This window comes from Haliotis rubra, unplaced genomic scaffold (genome assembly GCF_003918875.1).
Source record: "Haliotis rubra isolate DU_JTF1 unplaced genomic scaffold, ASM391887v1 Scf1383, whole genome shotgun sequence".
Classification (NCBI taxonomy): Eukaryota; Metazoa; Mollusca; class Gastropoda; order Lepetellida; family Haliotidae; genus Haliotis; species Haliotis rubra.
This window is the reverse complement of record NW_025765318.1, coordinates 118,811-140,761: the sequence shown is the minus strand read 5'-3', so window position 1 is coordinate 140,761 and position 21,951 is coordinate 118,811. Positions and strand designations below refer to the sequence as shown.

The 21,951-nt window shown below is 38.9% G+C and overlaps 1 protein-coding gene across 1 annotated transcript; it reads right to left on the bottom strand.

Moving 5' to 3' along the window:
* Positions 1 to 310: 310 nt before the first annotated feature.
* LOC124268479 (NACHT domain- and WD repeat-containing protein 1-like) lies at positions 311 to 19,529 on the bottom strand (the record flags this gene model as incomplete). Its single annotated transcript, XM_046703459.1, is given in 27 exon segments — positions 311 to 406; positions 704 to 867; positions 1,420 to 1,581; positions 2,435 to 2,681; positions 3,184 to 3,296; positions 4,152 to 4,320; positions 4,516 to 4,633; positions 4,825 to 5,032; positions 5,393 to 5,527; positions 5,965 to 6,219; positions 9,285 to 9,647; positions 9,774 to 10,099; positions 10,460 to 10,676; positions 10,852 to 11,154; positions 11,825 to 12,155; positions 12,276 to 12,507; positions 13,475 to 13,558; positions 14,384 to 14,526; positions 14,668 to 14,879; positions 14,974 to 15,102; positions 15,507 to 15,635; positions 15,750 to 15,961; positions 16,795 to 16,910; positions 17,173 to 17,330; positions 17,333 to 17,374; positions 18,342 to 18,658; positions 19,477 to 19,529. Coding segments are annotated over 27 exon segments (5,034 nt in total), but the record flags the coding sequence as incomplete, so codon positions are not given.
* Positions 19,530 to 21,951: the final 2,422 nt, after the last annotated feature.

The following is a 21,951-nucleotide window of genomic DNA, read 5'->3' as shown; positions in this document are numbered from 1 at the left end:
AATCCACCATGCAAATAGGATTGTTATGTTCATTGAGCATGACATTAATATATAGTTAAGTAGACACACACACACACACACATACATACATACATCATACATTCATCCATCCATCCATCCAGACAGAAAGATAGATAGATGGATAGAAAAAAATAAAGTCAGACAGACAGACAGATACATAGATCAAAGGGATGATGGCAACTGCAGTTTCTTTTAAAGATAAAGTCGTGTGACACACTTACTGTCAGGTCCATAGATGTCAGGGAAACTGGACAAAGGCTTGAATGCTTCCCTGTTTGGGTCATCTGCAAGATCCTCCCGCCAGACTCCACGACACTGGCTTCCTGAACTCTCGAAAGTAACATACCACATGGTAGCCATCTTCGGTGAGCGATAAATCTCGTGTCTGTAAGGAATGACATAAGGTCACATTTCTACCTTAATGTATAAACTGTAATGACACCACGTTGTCTTGAGAACTCGCATGTACAATTTCTCAAAAATGAACTTTAAATGAGCACTAGATCCGATGAATAAAGAAAATTTGTAAAATAAACCTTTCAAAGGATTTATGAGAGAGAGTCTCAAAACATAATTATTTAAACACGTATGATCATGCGGTATTTCAATGTCCAGACATTTTAAACCAGATATTTTGAATAACAAGAGTGATTATGCACACAACACAGGTTGATAGACTAACATCATAATCGGGTGAAAAGGTGGCTGTGGTTTCAAATGTTGACCTGTCAATCAACTTGATCACATTGTCTTCACTGTAGGTTCCATGTGACATCAAGTAAGGTCCAGCCTTGACAACTGAAAGGTCAGCACTGATGTGTCCTTCAATTCTCCTTTTCACCTCTCCTTGTAAAGTTACAAAGAAACACCTTTACATTTTTACCATACTCGAGGATGGTATTCACTCCTCCGAGTTCAATATCCAATTGTATTTTCATGCATGCTTTATTTTTGTACAGATTATATCAAATGATGTAATAATGTCTCCTCCATAATGCAGGGATAAACTTAACGAGCATTGTAAATGAAACAAGATGAAATGTATGTGATTCTAATTTGATAATCATTCAATTAATGATCATATTCCAATTTCTACAGTTGCCTTAAGATTTAAGACGAGTATATGGATGGCAACTTCTTCTTTATTGCATAACACGACGTTTCTGGGATACTTATATAACAAATCGTCTTGTCATCCATATACTCGTCTTATTTATTCACGAACTTCTAAATGGCTCTCAAGAATGCCTAAATACCTCCCATGTAGGAACCTATGCAGACAGAAAGCAGACTGTCACCTCTTGGCACCTTCATTGTCTTTACCACGATGTAGAGGATGGATGTTGATTTACTTTGTGTAATGCCGATGATGGAAACAAGTATTCATGATTTATCTACCTGTATTTAAATCGAACACTCGAATGAAGGCGTCTTCATGATTGGAGATGATTGTGCTGTTGTCAAGCAGCTTGAAATTGTCTATCCCGATATCCTCGGTGCTATCCTCCTTCTCGTACTTATAGTAGTATTCATAATCAAACAATTCCTTGTGATGGCAGTCTGAAAATAACCCACACACTTATATATAGAGTGGAGATATTAACAAGAGACGTTTTGAGGTTGATGTGAAGGTAACTTTCAAGACAGATAGACAGGTTTTATTTGAATACATTTAGCAAATAAATATCTCATACATGAGACACCTAGACACTTTAGTTTGTTAACAACAGGTGTATTAGAAACTGTGTAGCTTTCGTTGTAACATTTGATAACTGACAATCTTTATGAACAATAAAGTGCATGGTCATTCACATGACAGCACCATCCTCAATATTAGCAACACTTTTACGGATAATATTATTACAAAGAGTGGTTTGTTCACATAAATCTCCATTGTTCACAAAGTTCAATATTTGATCACATTTTTCATAAACAACATACAATTGATGCATTATATTGAATGAGAAAGTCTATTACGCCAATTTTAAACTATCAGTCTTCGGTCAACATGTGTACAAATATTTATGAGTTACCAACGCTTTCGGCAATCCATACATGGTCAGATCTACTTCCCAACATTTAATTAATTTTTATTGATAAAGAAATCCCTGCCATATTTTGAAGCAACCACTGAATGTTTCTTTTGTATCCTTCCCAAGAACAAAATATGTGCGTCTGTATATTTGCATTTTGCCAGACATTTTCCCGAACCTTCCCAACGACCAGGTCTTCAATGGCCGTGTAAATAACAAGGGGCGATAACTCAATATATAATAAGATATCATTCAGGAAATGATACTTATTTTGGTGTGAAGCCCATTTCTTGTGTCCCCCGCCGTGATATTGCTTGAATATTGCTAAAAGCGGCGTAAAACTAAACTCACTCACTATTTTGGGGTGACGTTGTACGTACACAGAATGTCCCAGCATATTGGTATATAGTATTTGCGATTTCCTTCTGGCGCCTGTTGGGGACGTGTGTGTGTTTGGCATACGATGTAGGCGTCGTCATTGGTGATAGCAGTGTCGAGGATGTGAATGTCATCACTTTTGATCAGTTCAGGGTTGATTTCATACAAAAATGTCCTTGCCAGAACGTCGAACACGTAACAAGGGCCGTCATCAGATGTCGCCAGCAGGACCGTACCCTTGTCACTAGCCTGAAACAGATACCTCGTGACATACATGTAAATCAAAACAAAATGACTATACTCCACTATACAGACATATTGTCTACATTAGAAAACTGAACAGATACAAAGGCAGACGGTATCAGATGACACTCCTTAGTAGACTTGAGGCACTTGTCCCCTAGTTTCTAGGTTAGTATAATTTCCCCTGCTTTCAGTAGAAATTCATTATGAATAGAGCTCGGTACCTTTCGTCATTATTAATACAACTTCATTCAACAAAAAGATATCGTTGTCCATTTTGTAAACATAATATGTAATATATATCTAAACAGACGTTTTATGCTGTTGTCTGTAATAGAATAGCTTTCCCTCCACATAGGCATGCTGAATCTAAAGAATAGTCCTTTGAAATTGCCACCGTGAGGGAACTTCTGAAATTATTGAACCCAGCAATGCTTATGTACTTGTGACAATGGTCACTGGAACAAAACATTCACTGACTCAAAAGTATTGGCCAAATGTAACCTACCCTCAGATCATCAAATTTCTTTGAATTATTTGCTTCCATAATGGCCAGTGTCTTTCCAGTTGCGAGATCATATAACTTGATTCCCTTGCGTCCTCTGGTGAAACATGCCACTTCTAGTGAATGAATAAAGAAATTAGAATCAGCAAATCAAGAAAAGCAAGATGTATAGATGCCAATGTCTTTATAGCGAATAACACGACGTTTAAGACTGTATGCTTGCTCCTTTCTCAGGTTGATGAAGGAGCAAGCATACACTCTTAAACGTCATGTTATTCACAATTTAGAAGTTGATATCCACATTCTTATGCAATCTACTTCTAAATACCCTTCAAAGATTGAATTAGCAAATCATTTTGAAGACTAACACAGAGCAAGACTGAAGAAAAATATGGAGAATTCGTCCAAAGGCTGACAAATGAAAGCTGTAGCCGGGAACAGAAGAAAACAATTATCAACTTAAAAAACAAATTATATATAAAAATAGGAATCAGGCTTCATCTCACGCACTAATGGTATTCTCTATGACGGTCTCTTTTAACGTTGTAAAATGCTTTATGTTAATTTCTGAAGTAACTGAGCTCAGGATAATTGATATGGTTTTTTTTATGCTAACGATGATATTTTTCAATGTTTTCAATCACTGAATATTACAAACAATAACTTGACGTAGTACATTTAACACTTGGTGGCCAGGTCGTTAGGAAGTTGCAAGTCGATGTACAGAGCTGCTCCCCTTGATACGCCTGGAACCTACTTCACTTCGAGCTTTCACACGCTTTAACATCACCACGTAAATAACTGTTGAAAATAGCGTTAAAACAAACTAACTCGCATTCAAACTGCAGTTCATCTCTTGTGGAAAGTATCAAGAAAAAATCTATCATTAAAGATCTTATATTGTAAGGCATTATCTAAATTTGTTCAGATAATATTTTTTTTAAATCATTTTTCCATATATTGAAACAAACCTTTCTTTTCAGCTACAAGTGTGGACTCATAACTGCGTTCTGACAGTTTCCCTTCGAACGTCCTCAGGATAGTTCCAGTTGATAGGTCTATAACCTTCAATTTTCTTTTAATTCGTAATAGGACTTGTATGCTGTCTTCAAGTGGGATAATTGTTGAAGGCGCGAGATCCTGAAAATCCAGTAAATCTGAATTTCTTATTATATACAAACTTTCGTAAACAACATGCAAAATGTCATTTGAAATGTGATACAATAACAACGCCGATTGTGACATTCTTTTAAAGAATTCCTTTCGTTTTTTAAATTCTTTTATCTAAACGTAAAAACGTCACAAAACGAATTTAATGTTCATTGTTGTACTCACCACTTTGATGTGCCTAACTACCTTCTTCAGTGGCAGATCGTAAACCTGAAGGTATCTCATCGGTGATCGACTAACTTTCAGCAACACATATCGTGGGTTTGACAGGGTCATGAGCTGCCTGCAAGATACACCAAATCTGAACTAGTTTTGGACTTTTACACTTTAAGTTATACTATATATTTCTTGTTAGAATATATTAGTTCACGTTGGTCCAATGTGTAAGGGTCGACTCTTCGCCTTGTCCGCAGATTACAAGGCCGTACGTGCTAGTCTATGAACGAGGTAAATATATCTATTTCATGAACATACTTGATTTCAATGGGTTTTGCTTTCCTTTCCTCTGTATCAATGTGCGCTGCAACAATTTCGTCATTGCTCACAAGGCACTCTGAGTCTACAACGTCTTCCTCGTCACTGTGAGACTTTGCCTCCCTCGTCAAATCCCATATTCGAACCACCTTGTCATCGCTGAAGGACACAGCTGTTGTTAGGTCCTTCATTACCACATCAGTAATGCCTGGTAAAGATTAAATTATTATTCTTTCATGGTTTTGAAAATGTTTCCTTTTATTTAATTTATAACCCTATAAGTGAGTGATGAATTCAAATGATATACAGAACTTTCAAGTGATGAAATGGTCAAGATCAAGAAACTACTTTGTACCATTTAAACGTTTTGTTCTTTGTTCTAACGAGACATACGCTTTGATTTTGTAAAAGGCAAACATGAAAAGACCCGTTTGTTCTATTGTGAAGTTATTCTTGCATTGGAAACACCTCACAATGTAAATTGTTTTCTCTCCCATACCAAACCACATTGTGATGGTTCTGATCCTCGAGCTCATTAAAACATTTCTCAACATGTACGGAAACATACTTAGTCCTTGTTGAAGAGCTGTTGATCTTGTTCCAGTTTGTAAATCCCATAAAACAACATGGTCTATGTTGGGGAAGTACAGGATTTTCTCATCTTTTGTAATCTTGAAATTCTCAGACGAGTCATTGTCATTGCCTATGAGAATACAAAGGCAATTAAAATCGAACACATGCTAAGATATGTAGACGTACGAACGTAATTTCCTTTGGTACACATAAATTCCTGTAATTATGAACAGTTTTGACTTGTTTATGTGAGGACTGATTTGTCCCCATGGTAACATTTATGGACGAATGAATTCGTTTCTTGCCGCTTGGACAATGTATAATTGGAATGGTCATCCTGGAGTGGGTTGGGTGAGTGAGTGAGTGAGAGAGAGAATGAATGAGTGTGTGAGTGAGTGTAGGAGTGAAGGAGTGAAGGAATGAGGAATGAGTGAATGATTGAGGGATTAAAGGATTGAAGAAGTGAACGAGTTACAGCACAGTTAGCAATGACAGCTTTCTTGAATATGACATTTTGCGACCAAGGCTCATCTTGATCAAAGATAGATCAAAACACACTCCACATACCTGGATATACGCTTTCCTGCTCCATTGTGTGTGTATTGTATACATAAAGGTCGTTTTTATTCATCTCGGACAGGTAGAGTCGGTGACCGCTGAGGGAAAGGGCAAGAGCGTCAATTATGCACTGGTCTTCATCACCATCTTCAGTTTTGAACTTCTCGAAGATCTTTTTCCTTTGAATGAATTGAGATGTCTCTAGATCAAGGATAAATATCCAGTGTTCGTCCATATCAGTCACTGCTATGTATCGCTCGCTTCCTGGGTGAAAATAAAGAACACTTTCTCAAAGATTTCTCACTCCGATTCGACGCTGTAATTATGAATATCGTCATTTTTGTCCTAAAGAGCGACAGTTTCTCTGCTTGTATCATCTAGCAATATCTTCGGCAATATTCTAAGTATCGCGTATCTCACCATTGTTGCATTACAAATCAGTTATGTATATTCAGTAAGGGGGCCACCGGTCCTTTATACACATACATGTCAGAAGGATTCAATATATGACATGAAGCGCCATAAAAGTGACGGAATGGTAATAGAGGCATAATTGTAAAGACTGACTGACTGAGTTTGGGTTTACGCCGCTTTTAGCAATATTCCAGCAACATCACGGCGGGGAACAGCAGAAATGGGCTTCACACATTGTGCCCATATGGGGATTCGAACCCGGGTCTTCGGCGTGACGAGCCAACGCTTTAACCATTAGGCTACCCCACCGCCCCTATAATTGTAAAGAGATGTGAACACAAGATCATAATATTTCATAGTTTTTTCACAGCTAAAAATATATATTTAGCAAGGTTGTTTATAACATTATTACTTTGATAATTAAACAGTAGGGCTAGCTTGTTTTCAGAAGGGTATACATGATAAAAACGTGGTATGAGAGATGCTCTCATATCGTGATGGAATGGACATTCAAGGCAAAAAAGGCATTCAGATTCGATCATAGGAATAACACACAAGGGACACAAACGTTCGTTGCGTGCAAGATTTAAACGTCTTCCATATTCAATCATTAACATATGATTTGAACAGCGAAATCTACAGAGGGCAATACAATATACCTTCACATTTACAGCACTAATGTAATATTCTTCTGGCACAGTCATTTTTATCCGTCTGAAAATATCTTGTTTAGTATATTTTTCAAGATCTGAAGCCCACGTTTGAAGATCAATATCAATACACCTCTGCTCAAATTGTATAAGGAAATTGTATACATTTGTAATTTGTTGAACAACCCAAACATTTCCAAAACCATAGCTGAAGAGAAGTTTCTTAACTCTCAACGCGCAACAGTCAAGATTCTTTTCAGCTAAACGATACTGATATTTATATACTTTATACAAAATAACATTCTTATCTTGACTTATTAACCTGGTCCAGAAATTCAAAATTTTGTAGTAAGTATTAACCTTCAAAGAATAGCGACCTATTTCACCACGTGCAATGATGTTCGGAGTAGAAATAGATAGGTGCAGTATTTGCTTACAGAACTTGTCATTAATATTCTGTATATTTGGTGAAGGATGAAAACCCCAAATTTCAGAACCATACATCAAGACTGGAAGAATTTTAACATCAAATATATGTAATAAGACTTTCAACGGTAAATTTGTGACGCTTTTCATAGAAGATCTGACAATAGACAGTACTTTCCAGGCTTGTTCTGCTAAGGGTTATTTAGTTTGATACCAATTTCCAGAGAAAAGAGAAATGAAGGCCGAGATATTTATATGATGAAACTATCTCTAAAGGGGTTCCGTTTAAAAGGAATTTTTCATATTTCCTAAGTCTACCTGCTTTTCTGAAAACAATAATTTTAGTCTTATCAATGTTTAGTCTCAGTTTCCATTTATTGCAATAAGTACTTAATTTAACAATTCTCCTGTGCAGCCCTAGAAATGTGCCATCAAATAGAACAGTGTCATCAGCGAAGAGCAGAATGAACAGTTCAACAAAATCTAAATCGATACACCTCTGATTATCAGCAGACAAACATTCAACTAGATCTTTGATAAAAAAGGAGAACAAAAAATGGAGATAGTTGACATCCTTGGTGTACTCCATACATGCATTCAAAAAAAGAGGTGTAGCCTGTTTTCAGAGAGACACATGACTTTACATTTTGGTACATACTTTTAAGCTTTCCTTTCACATTTCCAAGCCACAGCTTGTAAAGTAAACTATTTCTGTCAACAAAATCGACAAAAGTGCAGTACAGCCATCCCTTATATAATGATAAGTATTTATTAACGACTGTATGAAGAATACAAATATTATCAGCTGTTTGGAAACCATGTCTAAGGCCTGCTTTCTCTGGGGTGAAAAGTTCTTCTTGCTGAGCCCATGCATACAACCTGCTATTCACGACTTTAGCAAATATCTTTCCTGAAATTTCCAAAAGTGTAATCGGTCTATAGTTAGAAGGTATATCTACACTGCCCTTTTTGTGAAGAGGAATAATAACACCTAGGGTCCAGGCTGACGGGTATAGCCCTGAACATAGTATGGCATTGAACAAAAACTGCAACATTTGGAGGCAACTGATTGGAGCATTTTTTAAGAACTCTATGCTTATCCCACTTAAACCCGGTGCTTTACCGGACTGCATACACTCTACAGCGTCAACAACTTCCTGCATGGATATTTCCCTATGAAGGTATTCCTGGTCTACAGTAGGGGTAATGAGATCAACATCGATAGAATCTACAAACGTTCCACTTCATCAGCAATATCAAAACTGTTAAACAGTTCAAAGGCATTGTCTGTACAAAGAACATAATCTACAGTACTTTGTCCACTATTTGCAAGGCACGTAATTTTGCCAATACCCTTATCGTTGAACAAACGACCATTACAAATTAAAGGTCCTGTAGTTTTACAAAAGTCAACAGCTGATATCCACGTTTGTTGATTAAACAGTCCTGGGATACGCATGGCTCAATCCCGTCATCAGATTGGTAACTTATGTCCTCATCAATTGGTAGACAGGTGAGGTCATCGTTAATTATAATATCGGAATACACATCACCTCCAGTTCGTCCATTAAAGTCTCCTTGGAGAATAATTTGACAGTCAGAATCCTTTGATCGAAGACTTGTAATATTATCTTCCAAAATAGTAAATATGTGTTCATTAGCATAATCAGTGGAGTGAAAATATACAACACCATAATATAAAACATGCAATGAACATTCGCTGTGTATCTTTAACCACATTATAACTGTACAACAAATGTGTTTTGTGTGTTACTGTTGTGACCGCTCGCATGGCGAGCACCTGCGAGAGGTCTTAAATGCATAGCTTAAGATACCTACCAGCACACAGAGATTTAGTTGTCAGTTCCTGACCATCTTCAAGCAGCGTACACACAACAGTTTGTTGTAGAGTCCCTGTGTCAGCTGCATAAAGTGACACTGACTTTGCGTGAAAGATTCCAATGGTAGTGTTGCCCTTTCCTCCAACACAGAAGAGAACTCTTCCATTTTCTGTGTGGATATTGTACAGTAGGGTGCCTGTTTTAAAGTCATAACCAAGTATGTGTTTTTCTGGATGAACAATTATTACAGAGTCATCACAGCATAGTAGAACCTGCTCTGGGTCTTCCCCGACGTCATCCATTGACCGAACCATTTTTCCACTGCCAATATCCCAAATTTTCACAGACTTGTCAAACGCACCTGCGAACATAAGTAAAGCTGACCATAAGAAGGCTGAAGATGTTAACAGTATAACATTCACCGTTTATACATCCAAAGGATGTTATGGCACTTAATGGTATGACACTAATTAAAACCAGGACTTACATGTCACAATAAAATTGGAGTCATTAGTCATATCAGTTCCATTCAGTTCTTTTTTGTGTCCGGCAAGGCAGTTCACAAGCTGTCCACCGGGTTCGGTTAAGACTGATCTGTCAGGCTGAAGAAAGTACTTTGGTGCCGTCTTACAACCAGCTCGAAGATTCTCCAGGCCATCCCATACTTTGATCCTGCCCAGCAGCTGAGATGGAAGCTCGTTGGGATAGGATACCAGAGCATCTTGGGACAACTGAAGACTCTCTCCAACAGTCTTTAGAGCTTGGTCATCTGGGTACACATTTCTGGCAGCAATAAAGTCCTCTAGGATAGGCCTGGATTCAATACATGCAAAACAGGATTTATAAATAACACTCATATTGTTATATACATGTTAAATGCTGGTGAATACATGTTTTCAAGGTCTGAGAGTCCTCTAAGAGAGGCCTGGATTCATGGAGATATGATGGACGGATTTAATAGGAATACTGACATCCTAAAATTATTCCTATGTGTTTAGTCTAAGTCTTAGAGTGATTAGTTACCAAGCTTGGGATCCCAGGTGTAACTCCCCACAATACTTGTTTGTACCTTACAAAGAGCGTGAAATTCTAAATATGACATATGCTATATCAGCACATGCAAAACAAACCATAAAAGTACCCAACTGCACCTTTGAGTGTCGTTTGGCTTACCTTAAACCTGATGCATGTAGTTTTGACAGAAGGAAAGCAAAGTTCATCAAACACTCCTCCTTCAGCAGACCTAACTGCTTTGCCTCTGTCCGCTGATGAGGAAGGTTGTTCAGTTTCCTTAAGTTATAACCTGTCTTGAATTTGTCAGGCTGTGATGCAGGCTTACGGTCAGCAGTTTCTGTGTTGCCCTTCTTGTCTACGTATGATTTAGGTTTACCTGAATTTCAACATGAAAATTATAAATATATAACGTCAACGCCGGATAATAATAAGTCCGAAATGTCCGCCGAAACAGATCCCATTGGGAGTACAAGGCTAAATGTTGGTGACAGTTACACGAATGAAAAAACAAACAATCAGTGGTGCTGCTTCCCTTGTATCCTGTAACTGACCGTTTGCCCAGGTTCCCGCGAAAAAATCAGCCAGCGCTCCATGTATTAGTTGGTTGAATTGAGGATCAGAGCAATATTTGTCTGTAGCAGCCTCAATGAACTGTCTGTGGTACCAGAAGAAGACCCTCACTCCATCAGCTCCTCTGTCCACCAAATACTGACCAAGGTCTGCCTTCAGCCTGACCAGGAGAAGAGGCGGAAGTCGCCTGACAGGGGGAGTCCAATACATGTACACGTCATTGAGGACATCATCGTCACATGACAGGATGTCCTCCAGCTCACTCTCCGTCAGGCCTGTTTTACCTGAAGAAGAAATAACTCATGTAGTCATCTGAGTTCAAAACGAAATTTATTATATGTAAAATAATAGTGCACAGTTACAAAAGTTGTTTTCAAAAGGCTACCACATAAACAATTGTCAAATGATGCATATATATATGTTTCAAATACGACCAACATTATTGTCTTTTATTACCTACGAGGGCGAACATATCGGGGTTCATATTTTTCACACGATGCCCTAGGGCAAAATTTCACTTTGTCATGGTGACGTGACGTCATGAACAAGGCTATGACGTCACGTTTCTCCTTTTTTTGGTGTGACGTTGCATTCTACATGCGGCGATGGCGGGTAGCCAGTCTATGTTTTTATTTTCCTCAATTTGACGACTACGGTAATAAACAGAATATTATATTCGTGCCCATATCATACTATGTTTACGACACTCGTGCCTAAATATCGGTATTTGTGTGGAATCAAAAAGCTCAGTACACAGCTCACATTTCAAGATTCTGAATCAGTTGGGATAACACTAAGTCAGTATACCAAAGAGATACCTCGATCACACAACACAGTCTACTTTATGCAACATTTGCTGTATTTAGGAATACACTTTCCCAGTCAAGTACAAAGACCTTTAGTGGATGAGCCCTATTCGAACCTCCAATCTTAGAGTAAATCGCCAAGACTTACTTAATGTCAGATACGCTAAAGCTCTTGACACAAAGATTTTTCCATGAAGTGCTTCAATCCTTGAAAACAGGGCGTTGATACTTCCACGAATGGATGTTTGGAGAGTTGTCTCTGACTGGGATGCAAAGGATGACCATCGACATGCCTCATCAAAAGACAGTTTCAGGAACAATGGGAGTGGACACTTCTGGAAGGCCTCAAGGACAGTTTGCCTCTGTTGTTGCATCAGATCACGACGACTTGCATTCAACCATTTGGTAAGAATGCCCTCAACGTCTTTGTCTGCGAGCTTTGGCACTTTAAGGAAATTGCCCCTTTCAGAATACATTTCCTGAAAAAGAATATGTAGAATGCAACATGTAAAATGCATGTAAATATCTTAAATTAGGTGTTTATTGTTGATTGTGACTCAAGAACTGAGGCAGTGACTGTCTAAGTTGCTTCCATTTACCTGTAATCGAGGAAAAGTCTCATACTGAGGTTCTGGTAACGTTGACAAGATCATCTTTACATTGTCAGGGAGTTGTTTCGGTAGCCAGAAGAGTTGGCGAGCGCCCCCCGATGGGTCAAACTGATCAAGTGAGTCCAGCAGGAGTACCAAAGGCTCATCACTAGTGGCCAAATTCAGACACTCGTGGAATATTTTGGTCAGTTCCTTCGTATCCTTGAACGGAAGAGAACAACACGTCGAGGTTGAAGTTTAATACATTGCACTGTGTCTTTCAACATTTGATGCACATACATAGAGTATTGTCATGTACCACACGTACAATGAATTTATATGGTACTTATTTCAATTTCAGAAATATTTCAACAATGATACTTTGGAAAGTATGGCTTTACTTTGAATCATATTTGCCCATAATATTACACTTTACACAAGAGAACTTTATCGACCAGACTTCATGGCGAGACACATCTTGTATTCTATTTTCCCCAGCAACCCTGACGAGCCATACATTGACCAGCTTGACTCAAGGTTTTAAAGAGACACATATTTACCAGAAAGACTATACTGTGAAGAATAGATCTCTACCCCAATTGTCTACGTTGTTAAGAAGATACTGTGCCAACAATACCAAACTTTGAAGAAGAAAGAATCTAATGATGAAGAGACAAACATCTTTCAATTACGCTACTCAGTGGAGCGGAGACAAACACTAACCAGAAGACTACCTTATGAAGCAGAAGGTACGTGTTTTGCAAGCTGATGCAAGATAACTGTAAAAACATCTATGAATGGGCCACTTAGAATCAGCACTGACACCAACATAGACACAGCTCTTCCCATAATACTAACCTTTAAAGGAGAGAAACATCTCTTACTTACAGGGATTTGCAGTAAATGCACATATCTATGGTCAAGACGTTCATAAGAAGAAAAGACACATCTTTTGGTGACACTTTCAAGAAAGGACACATAATTATGCATTAGACTATCATAGAAGTCTTTACCCTCTTGACTATCACGAGAAGAACATGACTTCACCCTATTGAGTACCCTCTTCGCAACGCCATGAAGAAAAGGAATATCCTCAACCATTAGATTACACTTCAAAGAAGAGATACATCTAGGCAGCACTTTGAAGAGGAGAGTCAATTTGGGAGCAGACACTGAAACCTACAGCAGGCAGCTCCTCATCCATATCTTCGCCATAAATCCTGCAAATCTGTGACGTCACACTGGACAACAAGGCACCAATGGTGGAACTGTCAGGAGTGGTTCCAATGAATCTGAAGAGTTGGAACATACACATCAGTGACAATCATTATTAAAAAGACTGGGAATTCTTTTGCAACAACTATTTATATATATACTCATGCCAATAATGGTTGTCACCCCTTCAATTGTTTTAATTGGGTATGAGGGGGTTGGGGGGTGGGGGGGGGTTGGGGCTGGGTGTGACAACCATTATTGGCATGAGTATATTTGACCATGTGCAAATTTAATGATTGGAAACACTAAAAATCAGTGAAGACACTTATTGCTTAGGGCAGTTGCAGCAGGTTGTATCAAAAAGGTATGTTACTGAAAAGCGCTTTACACGTTTTGTTGCCAGCTTCATTATCAAGATCTAAGAACACACTCCATAATGTATGCAATGATATTTATTACAGTATTAACAGCAAGAACAACGGTTTGGTGATTTACTTAACGAGTACACGACGTACTTCATAGCGTACCTCTGTCACTCAGAAGCATCAAACACAGAGTAACCAGGTCTATCTTATGACCACAAATTCTCACACCTGTATAACGGCAGCTTTAGACCACACCCGTGTATTTTGAAATCCTGTTAAGGAGACTTTGATTTCAACAGTTTCACCTGTACATCTAAATACTTCCTATGAACATTATGAATCAATTAGAGAAAACTTAAAATTATCCCCCAATCGCATTTGTTTACTCTTTGTCTTCTAAATGTAACAATGCAGTCGCCGTTTAAGACAAGACCAAATGCAAATATTTTGTGGTTTGTAAATGAAAGACAATATTGGTAAATTAGAGATATTACGTATGGAATACAAAGTAGTGATCCTTTTTCAAAATGTTCATACCGTATAACCACCCCAGCCTTGATGTTTAAGCTCTTTAGTGCTAATGTGGCTGCCATGGCAACGATGGATGTCTTCCCACAACCTGATGGCCCATGCACAATGAAAGGAGTTCTGGACTTTCCTTGGAGGTACTTCGATATGAGCTAAAGTCAAAGACAGAGCTAGTGCTTAAATAGGCACGCATTGAGTCGAATGGAAAGATATTACGTGAATCTGACAATCTTGTTATCATTGAATGTTTTCTAAAATCGAAATGTTAAAATCGAAAAGAGACACAAACATACGTCTAGCGTCTCTTGTCGTCCGTGAAAAGCTTTGCATTTAGACTGACAGAAGACTGTATGTTCCACAATCTCTGCGTACAAAGGGTTGGCCAGGTCGGTTCTCTTCCTGTCCTCAATGGCCTGCATCACCTTCTGTGAAATCTCCTCTGTGAAATCCTGACACAGCTGTTGGATATAGGCCTCGTGTCTTTTACTCTTTGTGGGGTCGACTCCTTTTAACAAAACAGACAAATATATTTGAATGTCTTCCCCAAATAGGTTTCCTGGTTTAAATACAAAATGGTTGAACAAATGACATGTACTCACCATTGTCTGTCCATTCGATGCTATATTTTTTGTGATTCTCAGGTGACAACAAATTGGGAAGTTTTTTTTCTCGTAGATCAGATAAAAGATCCTGAGATTCTTTGAGTTTTTCCTCAGGTCCAGTGCATTCTGTAATAATGACGTATATCATACAAAGTGGTCATCGTTTCATGTTATGTTCCTATAATGAACCTATTGTTAAGAAATATTAACCGTCTCATTGTCTTCAACATTGTAGTTTGATACCTTGTCTATTTAGTCAACTGTGTATTGCAAAGATTCAATATTCTTATCACAATTACCAAAGGGAAAGACGTTTTACACTTATATCTGCTGAGGGTGTAACTTGGTTCCTGTTTGTCTATGGCAAAATGGTTCGGTGAAACCACAAACAGCTAGACGACTTCGGAGGATATTTAACACTTGGAAATACTATATAATTTAATCTCGTATCTTTTGTAGCAAACGATGTATTGAAAATCAACAAAACATTATGACAGGTAACACTTGACAGTTTGCCAACAACATTCTACCCTTGTATCTGCTGAGGATGTAACTTGGTTCCTGTTTGTCAATGGCATCAATGGTTCGGTGAAACCACAAACAGCTGGACGACCTTTCTTCAGACTCCACTACCCCTCGTGTGATTTCAGCCTCGGTCACTGTAAACGGTACAAGGCCAATTACCGAGGGCATAACAGTTGTTAACAATAAAAGAACGAGAATGAAACAATCATTATTAGGAAACATAAAGATTACAAATCAGAGTTGCATACCGGACATGACGTAACGGTGAGCTGTCTTTGTATCAAGTTTCTCATTGGCTGCTTTCTCAAGGGCTTTCTGCATGATTGTATTCTGATCGTACCAAGCTGCCTTCGCGGACTTCTGCTTTTCTTCATTCTCATCTCGGAAGTCTGGTAGAATGGAGCTGACTGGTTGAAGAATATAGGTCGGGGGCACTGCGTTGTCATCTCTCTTGAACCAGCTGATGTTAAACAGAGATTGGAGTTTTTCGTGTATACCGCTAATTCCTCAACAATATTCTGAAATCACATAGGCTGTTGAAAAATATATATCAATGACAACCATTCACCTTAATATAATATCTTATAAACTAAATAAAGAAATACATATGTTAACACAAGTTCCTGGCGCCATTTTGAACAGAATTATGATAGTATCTGTACACGATCTATCAGTATGTGAATATGTCCAACCAGTGGTTGTATACCTCTACGTTATTTATAGTCTCGTGGAGACACCTCCATCGTCTTCTGAAGAGATCGCCTGTATGGATAGTGGACTATCACTGGTTCAGTGCCTGTCTACAGCACGTTAAAAATGGTACTTACTGTTAAAAGATCGTATTTCTGGTTAAAGGGATAAAATAAGACCTGGTCGGCTGAGAGTCCTTACATATACTATGAGTATACTGTGAGAATACTGAATGTACTCTGAGTATACTGTGAGAATACTGTGAGTATACTGTGATAATACTGTGAGTACTGTGAGTATACTGTGAGAATACTGTGAGTATACTGTGAGAATACTGTGAGTATACTGTGAGTATAGTATTCGTGTCAAACTGCGCATTGTGTTTATGTGGGATACCAATATAAAATGGCATTAGTCAAACAGTACGAGGAGCCACGCACACTCGCACTCATACGCTCACCACCGCGAGGTCGTCATTATATAGGTGAAATAACCTTGATCGTTGCATTTCTGTCAAAATCCAAAACATGCCATTCAATTCTCTTTAAGCTCACACCTAAGTTTCTGTCAAAGCCTGTATACAAATAATTGGCGTGTACATACGTTTTAAGGAGCACCAATGCCTCTTCCTCCTTCACAGCCGCAATCAGTGTGTCAAATTCAGTGGCCTCAATTTTATTAGGGAAGTCACGATAACCATATTTGTGACTTAAAAATGTCTGAAAAGGAAAGTTGATGAACAACGTAAATCAAATAATGAGAAAGTTTGAATCAACAGTGGAAGACCGTCATTTTATCATTTCACTGACTAAACACCCCAGGTTCACAATGGAGATGAAATGATCCCTATAATATTTGCTGTTAAAACTGTGTAGGTGCCATCTACGTATAAATACACAGGAACGTAGCTGGTGATTAGTTAAACGTATAAAAATCATAACTGCACACCATCAATTACCCGATCAGAAGTTCATCACTTACAACAAAACTCGGTCCAGTAGACAACTTCTTGCAGAGATCAATTTCCCTCAGACAGAGTTCTGTCCCCATGTGGTCGTCCGTGGCCTCATCTCTGATGCCCCATCTCATGTCCACGACCTGGAACTCGTACCCCTGCTGCTGACACACCTCCTTCAGGGCGGGTACGCCCTCTCCATCAGGGCGTTCCTCTCGTGCCATGTGTCTGAGATATACAGCGGCATTAATGAGAGCACAACGTACAGAGATGTTGAGTGGCATCAATTAGAACAGACTTTATTCATACATGTTCAAAGTGCTGTGTAGTAGCGGTAAGACGTTTGCATTGTCATCATCGGAAATTACAATACTACATGTCACTCCTCTGCTTCAGCTGAAGGTTGTCTGTAACGAATGGATAGGATACTGACCTTCCTTCTGCAATGCGAACGTTCAGCTCATGCACTAATGCCCAGAATATACTGGATACAATGATCTGGATTAATGGATTCATGAAACCGCCTACTAGTTATCAGAAATGATAATGGCAAATGATAGGTAATGCAAATGAATATGGCCAGCTGATTCCTTAACGACGGGCCATCAAATGACGCCACAGCATAACGACGTCATGACGTTCCATGACCTAACACTGTTGGGTCAACAGCCCATTGAGAGTTGTTTGAAGTAAACTTTCAATTTAATTGATGATACTGTTTTGTCTTTTTTAGCACAAATTCCACCCATTTTAGCTAGAATAGGGGTAACTCTGTTTCACAGGGCATTATCATTTGCAGAAGCCCACGGAGATTTAGGGTTTCTGCAAATGATAATACCCGGCAAAATAGCGTTACTCCTATAAAACATACTGAATACAACGATCTGAATTAATGCTAAGAATATAAAGGATACAACTCGACCATAATGCAGGTGCAGTTCAAACTAAGCACATCAAAGAAGTTAAAATGAAACATTGTTATCGAAGAACGAAGTTAAAAATTACTAATGTATTGTAAAATAAGTAAGTGAAATATATTTGTGTAAGAAATGTCATACCGTATGGCTGTATTGTAGACCATATTTGATATTTGCTGCAGAAGCAAGGTAACACGACACACATTCAGAAAATAATTATTTTAGACAATTGTCCAGATACGTGTCCGTCGTCCTTGACATTTTCAGCTGAATGGTACCTGTGAATGTGCTGCTTGTGAAGATCCGGACAATTTTGGCTGTAGACGGACATTCCACTGTCACATTACCACGGATGACCTCATCTGTATCTGATTTCTTCCCGTGATGCTTTGGGTGATCTCTGTGTCGATGACTCGTTCCAGGTCTCTCTGAATGTCGGCCATCTTGACGCCGTGACGTCAACTCAGATTTCTTTTTACTAATGGTAGGTCTAGCTTTGACCACAGACTCTGTCGTGGATTCAGTCTTCTCAGAGACAAAATCCAGATTGGCTCCTTCTTCTTTCCTAGGGGCTTCATTTGGATACTGTGTAACCCTGTAAATAAAACGTGATGTCGTTGAAAAGATATATATGACAGATCTCAAGCATATTCCCTGCGTGGCTCTATCGTGAATGACTGAGTTGGTTTTAACCTCACAACATTTCAGTTATATCATGGTATACATGGTACTAGTTGAATCAGCTTGTTTATACCCACGATGCCAAAAGAATTCACAACGAAGTATGGTGTCTTGGAACTCTAGGTCGAAGGGGTGGTAGTACATGATCCACATGACCGGAATTAAGTTAATTCTTTACAAAGTGTCGAACAAATATAAACTCCCATATATGCAAATCCTTGGCGATGTGTTACACAAATATAAATCCCCATATATATATGTTAATCCTTGGCGATGTGTCACACAAATATAAACTCCCATATATGCAAATCCTTGCCGATGTGTCAGACAAATATAAATCCCCATATATGTTAATCCTTGGCGATGTGTTAATCCTTGGCGATGTGTCACACAAATAAAAATCCCCATATATGTTAATCCTTGGGAATGTGTCACACAAATATAAATCCCCATATATATATGTTAATCCTTGGCGATGTGTCACACAAATATACATCCACATATATGTTAATCCTTGGCGATGTGTCACACAAGTATAATTCCTCTTATATGTTAATCCTTGGCAACGTGTCGACCAAGTATAAATTACTATACATGTTTATCCTTAGCGAAGTGTCAAACAAATATAAACTTCTACATCTGTTTATCCTAGTGGATAAAGATATACAAACTTCCATATCTGTGTATCCTCGTGGACGTGTTTACCTTTCAGTGGATCTTCTACAAGCTTACCTCGTAGGCTCAGTTGCCCGGAGGGATGCCAGCTCACTATGACCGCAACCCATTGGTGACACTCTACCCTATTCTACCCGGGAAACTGAATTACCAACATATCGCAGACACCTTACTGCTACATGTATATGCTCCCCGGATCGTCAGTGTACATTCCACTCACAATAGAGAACCAACCACACCATGGTATGGGTATTAACTGTACAGTTAGGCTGACGGTGGGATGAATGACATGATCTTGGTGTGTACACAGAGGTCGATAAATCTGAATGAACGCCATACGTGGTATCCCGCTTGTTTATCCGCCGCTATGACAACCATGAGACCTCTTCCCTATATTCTGTTCTCATATTCAAACACAGACAATACTTAGATCTATGCAAGCATACTGTCTTACCTTGTACTGTGAGTGTAACTGTTTGGGAGGTTAGATCCAACGAGCGTCTGTCGTGGTTTGTTTCGATATAACGCGGTATACATTATGTAAACTATACCGCTATGTCTTCACGGTGTGTCTCCATCAACCCGACCATCCAGCTCTGAGTATAGATGACCTATAGCCGAGTTGGTTCCGCGCTCACAAAGCAACGCGTCATATTCACGTACTCAATCTATTCACCAGGTACTGTATTAGCGACCATTAACTGAAAGCTGTTTACATCTCCAAGACGTACCGCGTACGGTTACCAATAACCCTGGGAGAAGAATGACAGTAACTCGAAACTGGCAATCGGTACATATATGTGTTAAGATGACATGCAAACAAACCCCAATACGCACGTGGATCATAAAGTTGAGCTTGTGCTGGGTGTTCCTTCTCTGCTATAGCTGGCGCACAGTGTTGCTTACAGCTCACGATTTATGTTGAGTTACGAGATGTCTTTGTTAGGTTACAGTAATGTAGCAAGATCACTTCAGTTTATGTTGTTGTCAGTTCAAGGGTTCGTGTTTCTAACAATTCAGTTCCCAATTGCGCAGATCGATGCCATATAGCTGGAATATTACTGAGTGCGGCGTAAAACTAAACTCACTCACTCACTCGTCACGATATGGCTGGGATATTGCCGATGTGACGTTAAATCTTAACTCACTCACTCACTCATTACTACTACTACAACTACTACTACTACTACTACTACTACTACTACTACTACTGCTACTGAAATTATTTATTATACCACTGCGCCTTATCATCAGGACCCATGAAGATCTTCGGCAACAAATACTTGCATACATGCATACATACATACATACATACATACATACATACATACATACATACATACATACATACATACATACATACATACATACATACATACATACATACATACATACATACATACATACATACATACATACATACATACATACATACATACATACATACATACATACATACATACATACATACATACATACATACATACATACATACATATTCCAGCAATATCACGTGGGGGGCACCAGTAATGGGCTTCACACGTATACCCATGCGGGAATCGAACCCAGTTCTTCTGCGTGACGAGCGAACACTTTAACCACTAGGCCACCCCACGCCCTTAAAACAATCAGGAATTGTTTGCGGGAGGTGCGACTTAGACCTGGAAGACAGTATCTGTCCATGTATTGATACGTATGCCGTGTGTATCACTGTATAATCACTAACTCAGGTAAGAAGCAATAATCACTAACTCAGGTAAGAAGCAATAATCACTAACTCAGGTAAGAAGCAATAATCACTAACTCAGGTAAGAAGCAATAATCACTAACTCAGGTAAGAAGCAATAATCACTAACTCAGGTAAGAAGCAATAATCACTAACTCAGGAAAGAAGCAATAATCACTTACTCAGGTAAGAAGCAATAATCACTAACTCAGGTAAGAAGCAATAATCACTAACTCAGGTAAGAAGCAATAATCACTAACTCAGGTAAGAAGCATCTTGTTCCGTATTGAATCGTTCATCGAGATGAAGGACGGCGTGTCTATGGACGTTGAGATGAACTTTCTGGACCAAACTCCGTTCGACAGGTCGACAGATTTGGTGACGGCGTTGTGAGGGGAGCCATATTCTAAACACGGATATGTGACTTGGTGGTTCTGGGGTATCTGACAGCAAATAGGGACATCAACCAAATTCTCAACGTCACCATTTCCCAATTATCAACCGACAGAGGCAGTCATGGCAACGCTACACTCCACACAGATCGTGTCACCGTTGACGTCCTTCATAACTGAAATGTCAATATCTTGCCGTCTAAACGTCTAACTGGTGGACCCCTTCATTCTCCCATATGCTTGAAACGGTATAAGAATCTATACCGAAACGTCGCCATTGTCAAAATAAAGAAGTTGATCATCCATAAAGGCTTGTCATCCCAATACCACCAACTTCTAGAATGCCACTCAAACAAATCGTCTAAACGTCATCTCTTGGATGAACTTTGTCAAGCTTGAAAATCACGGTTTCAA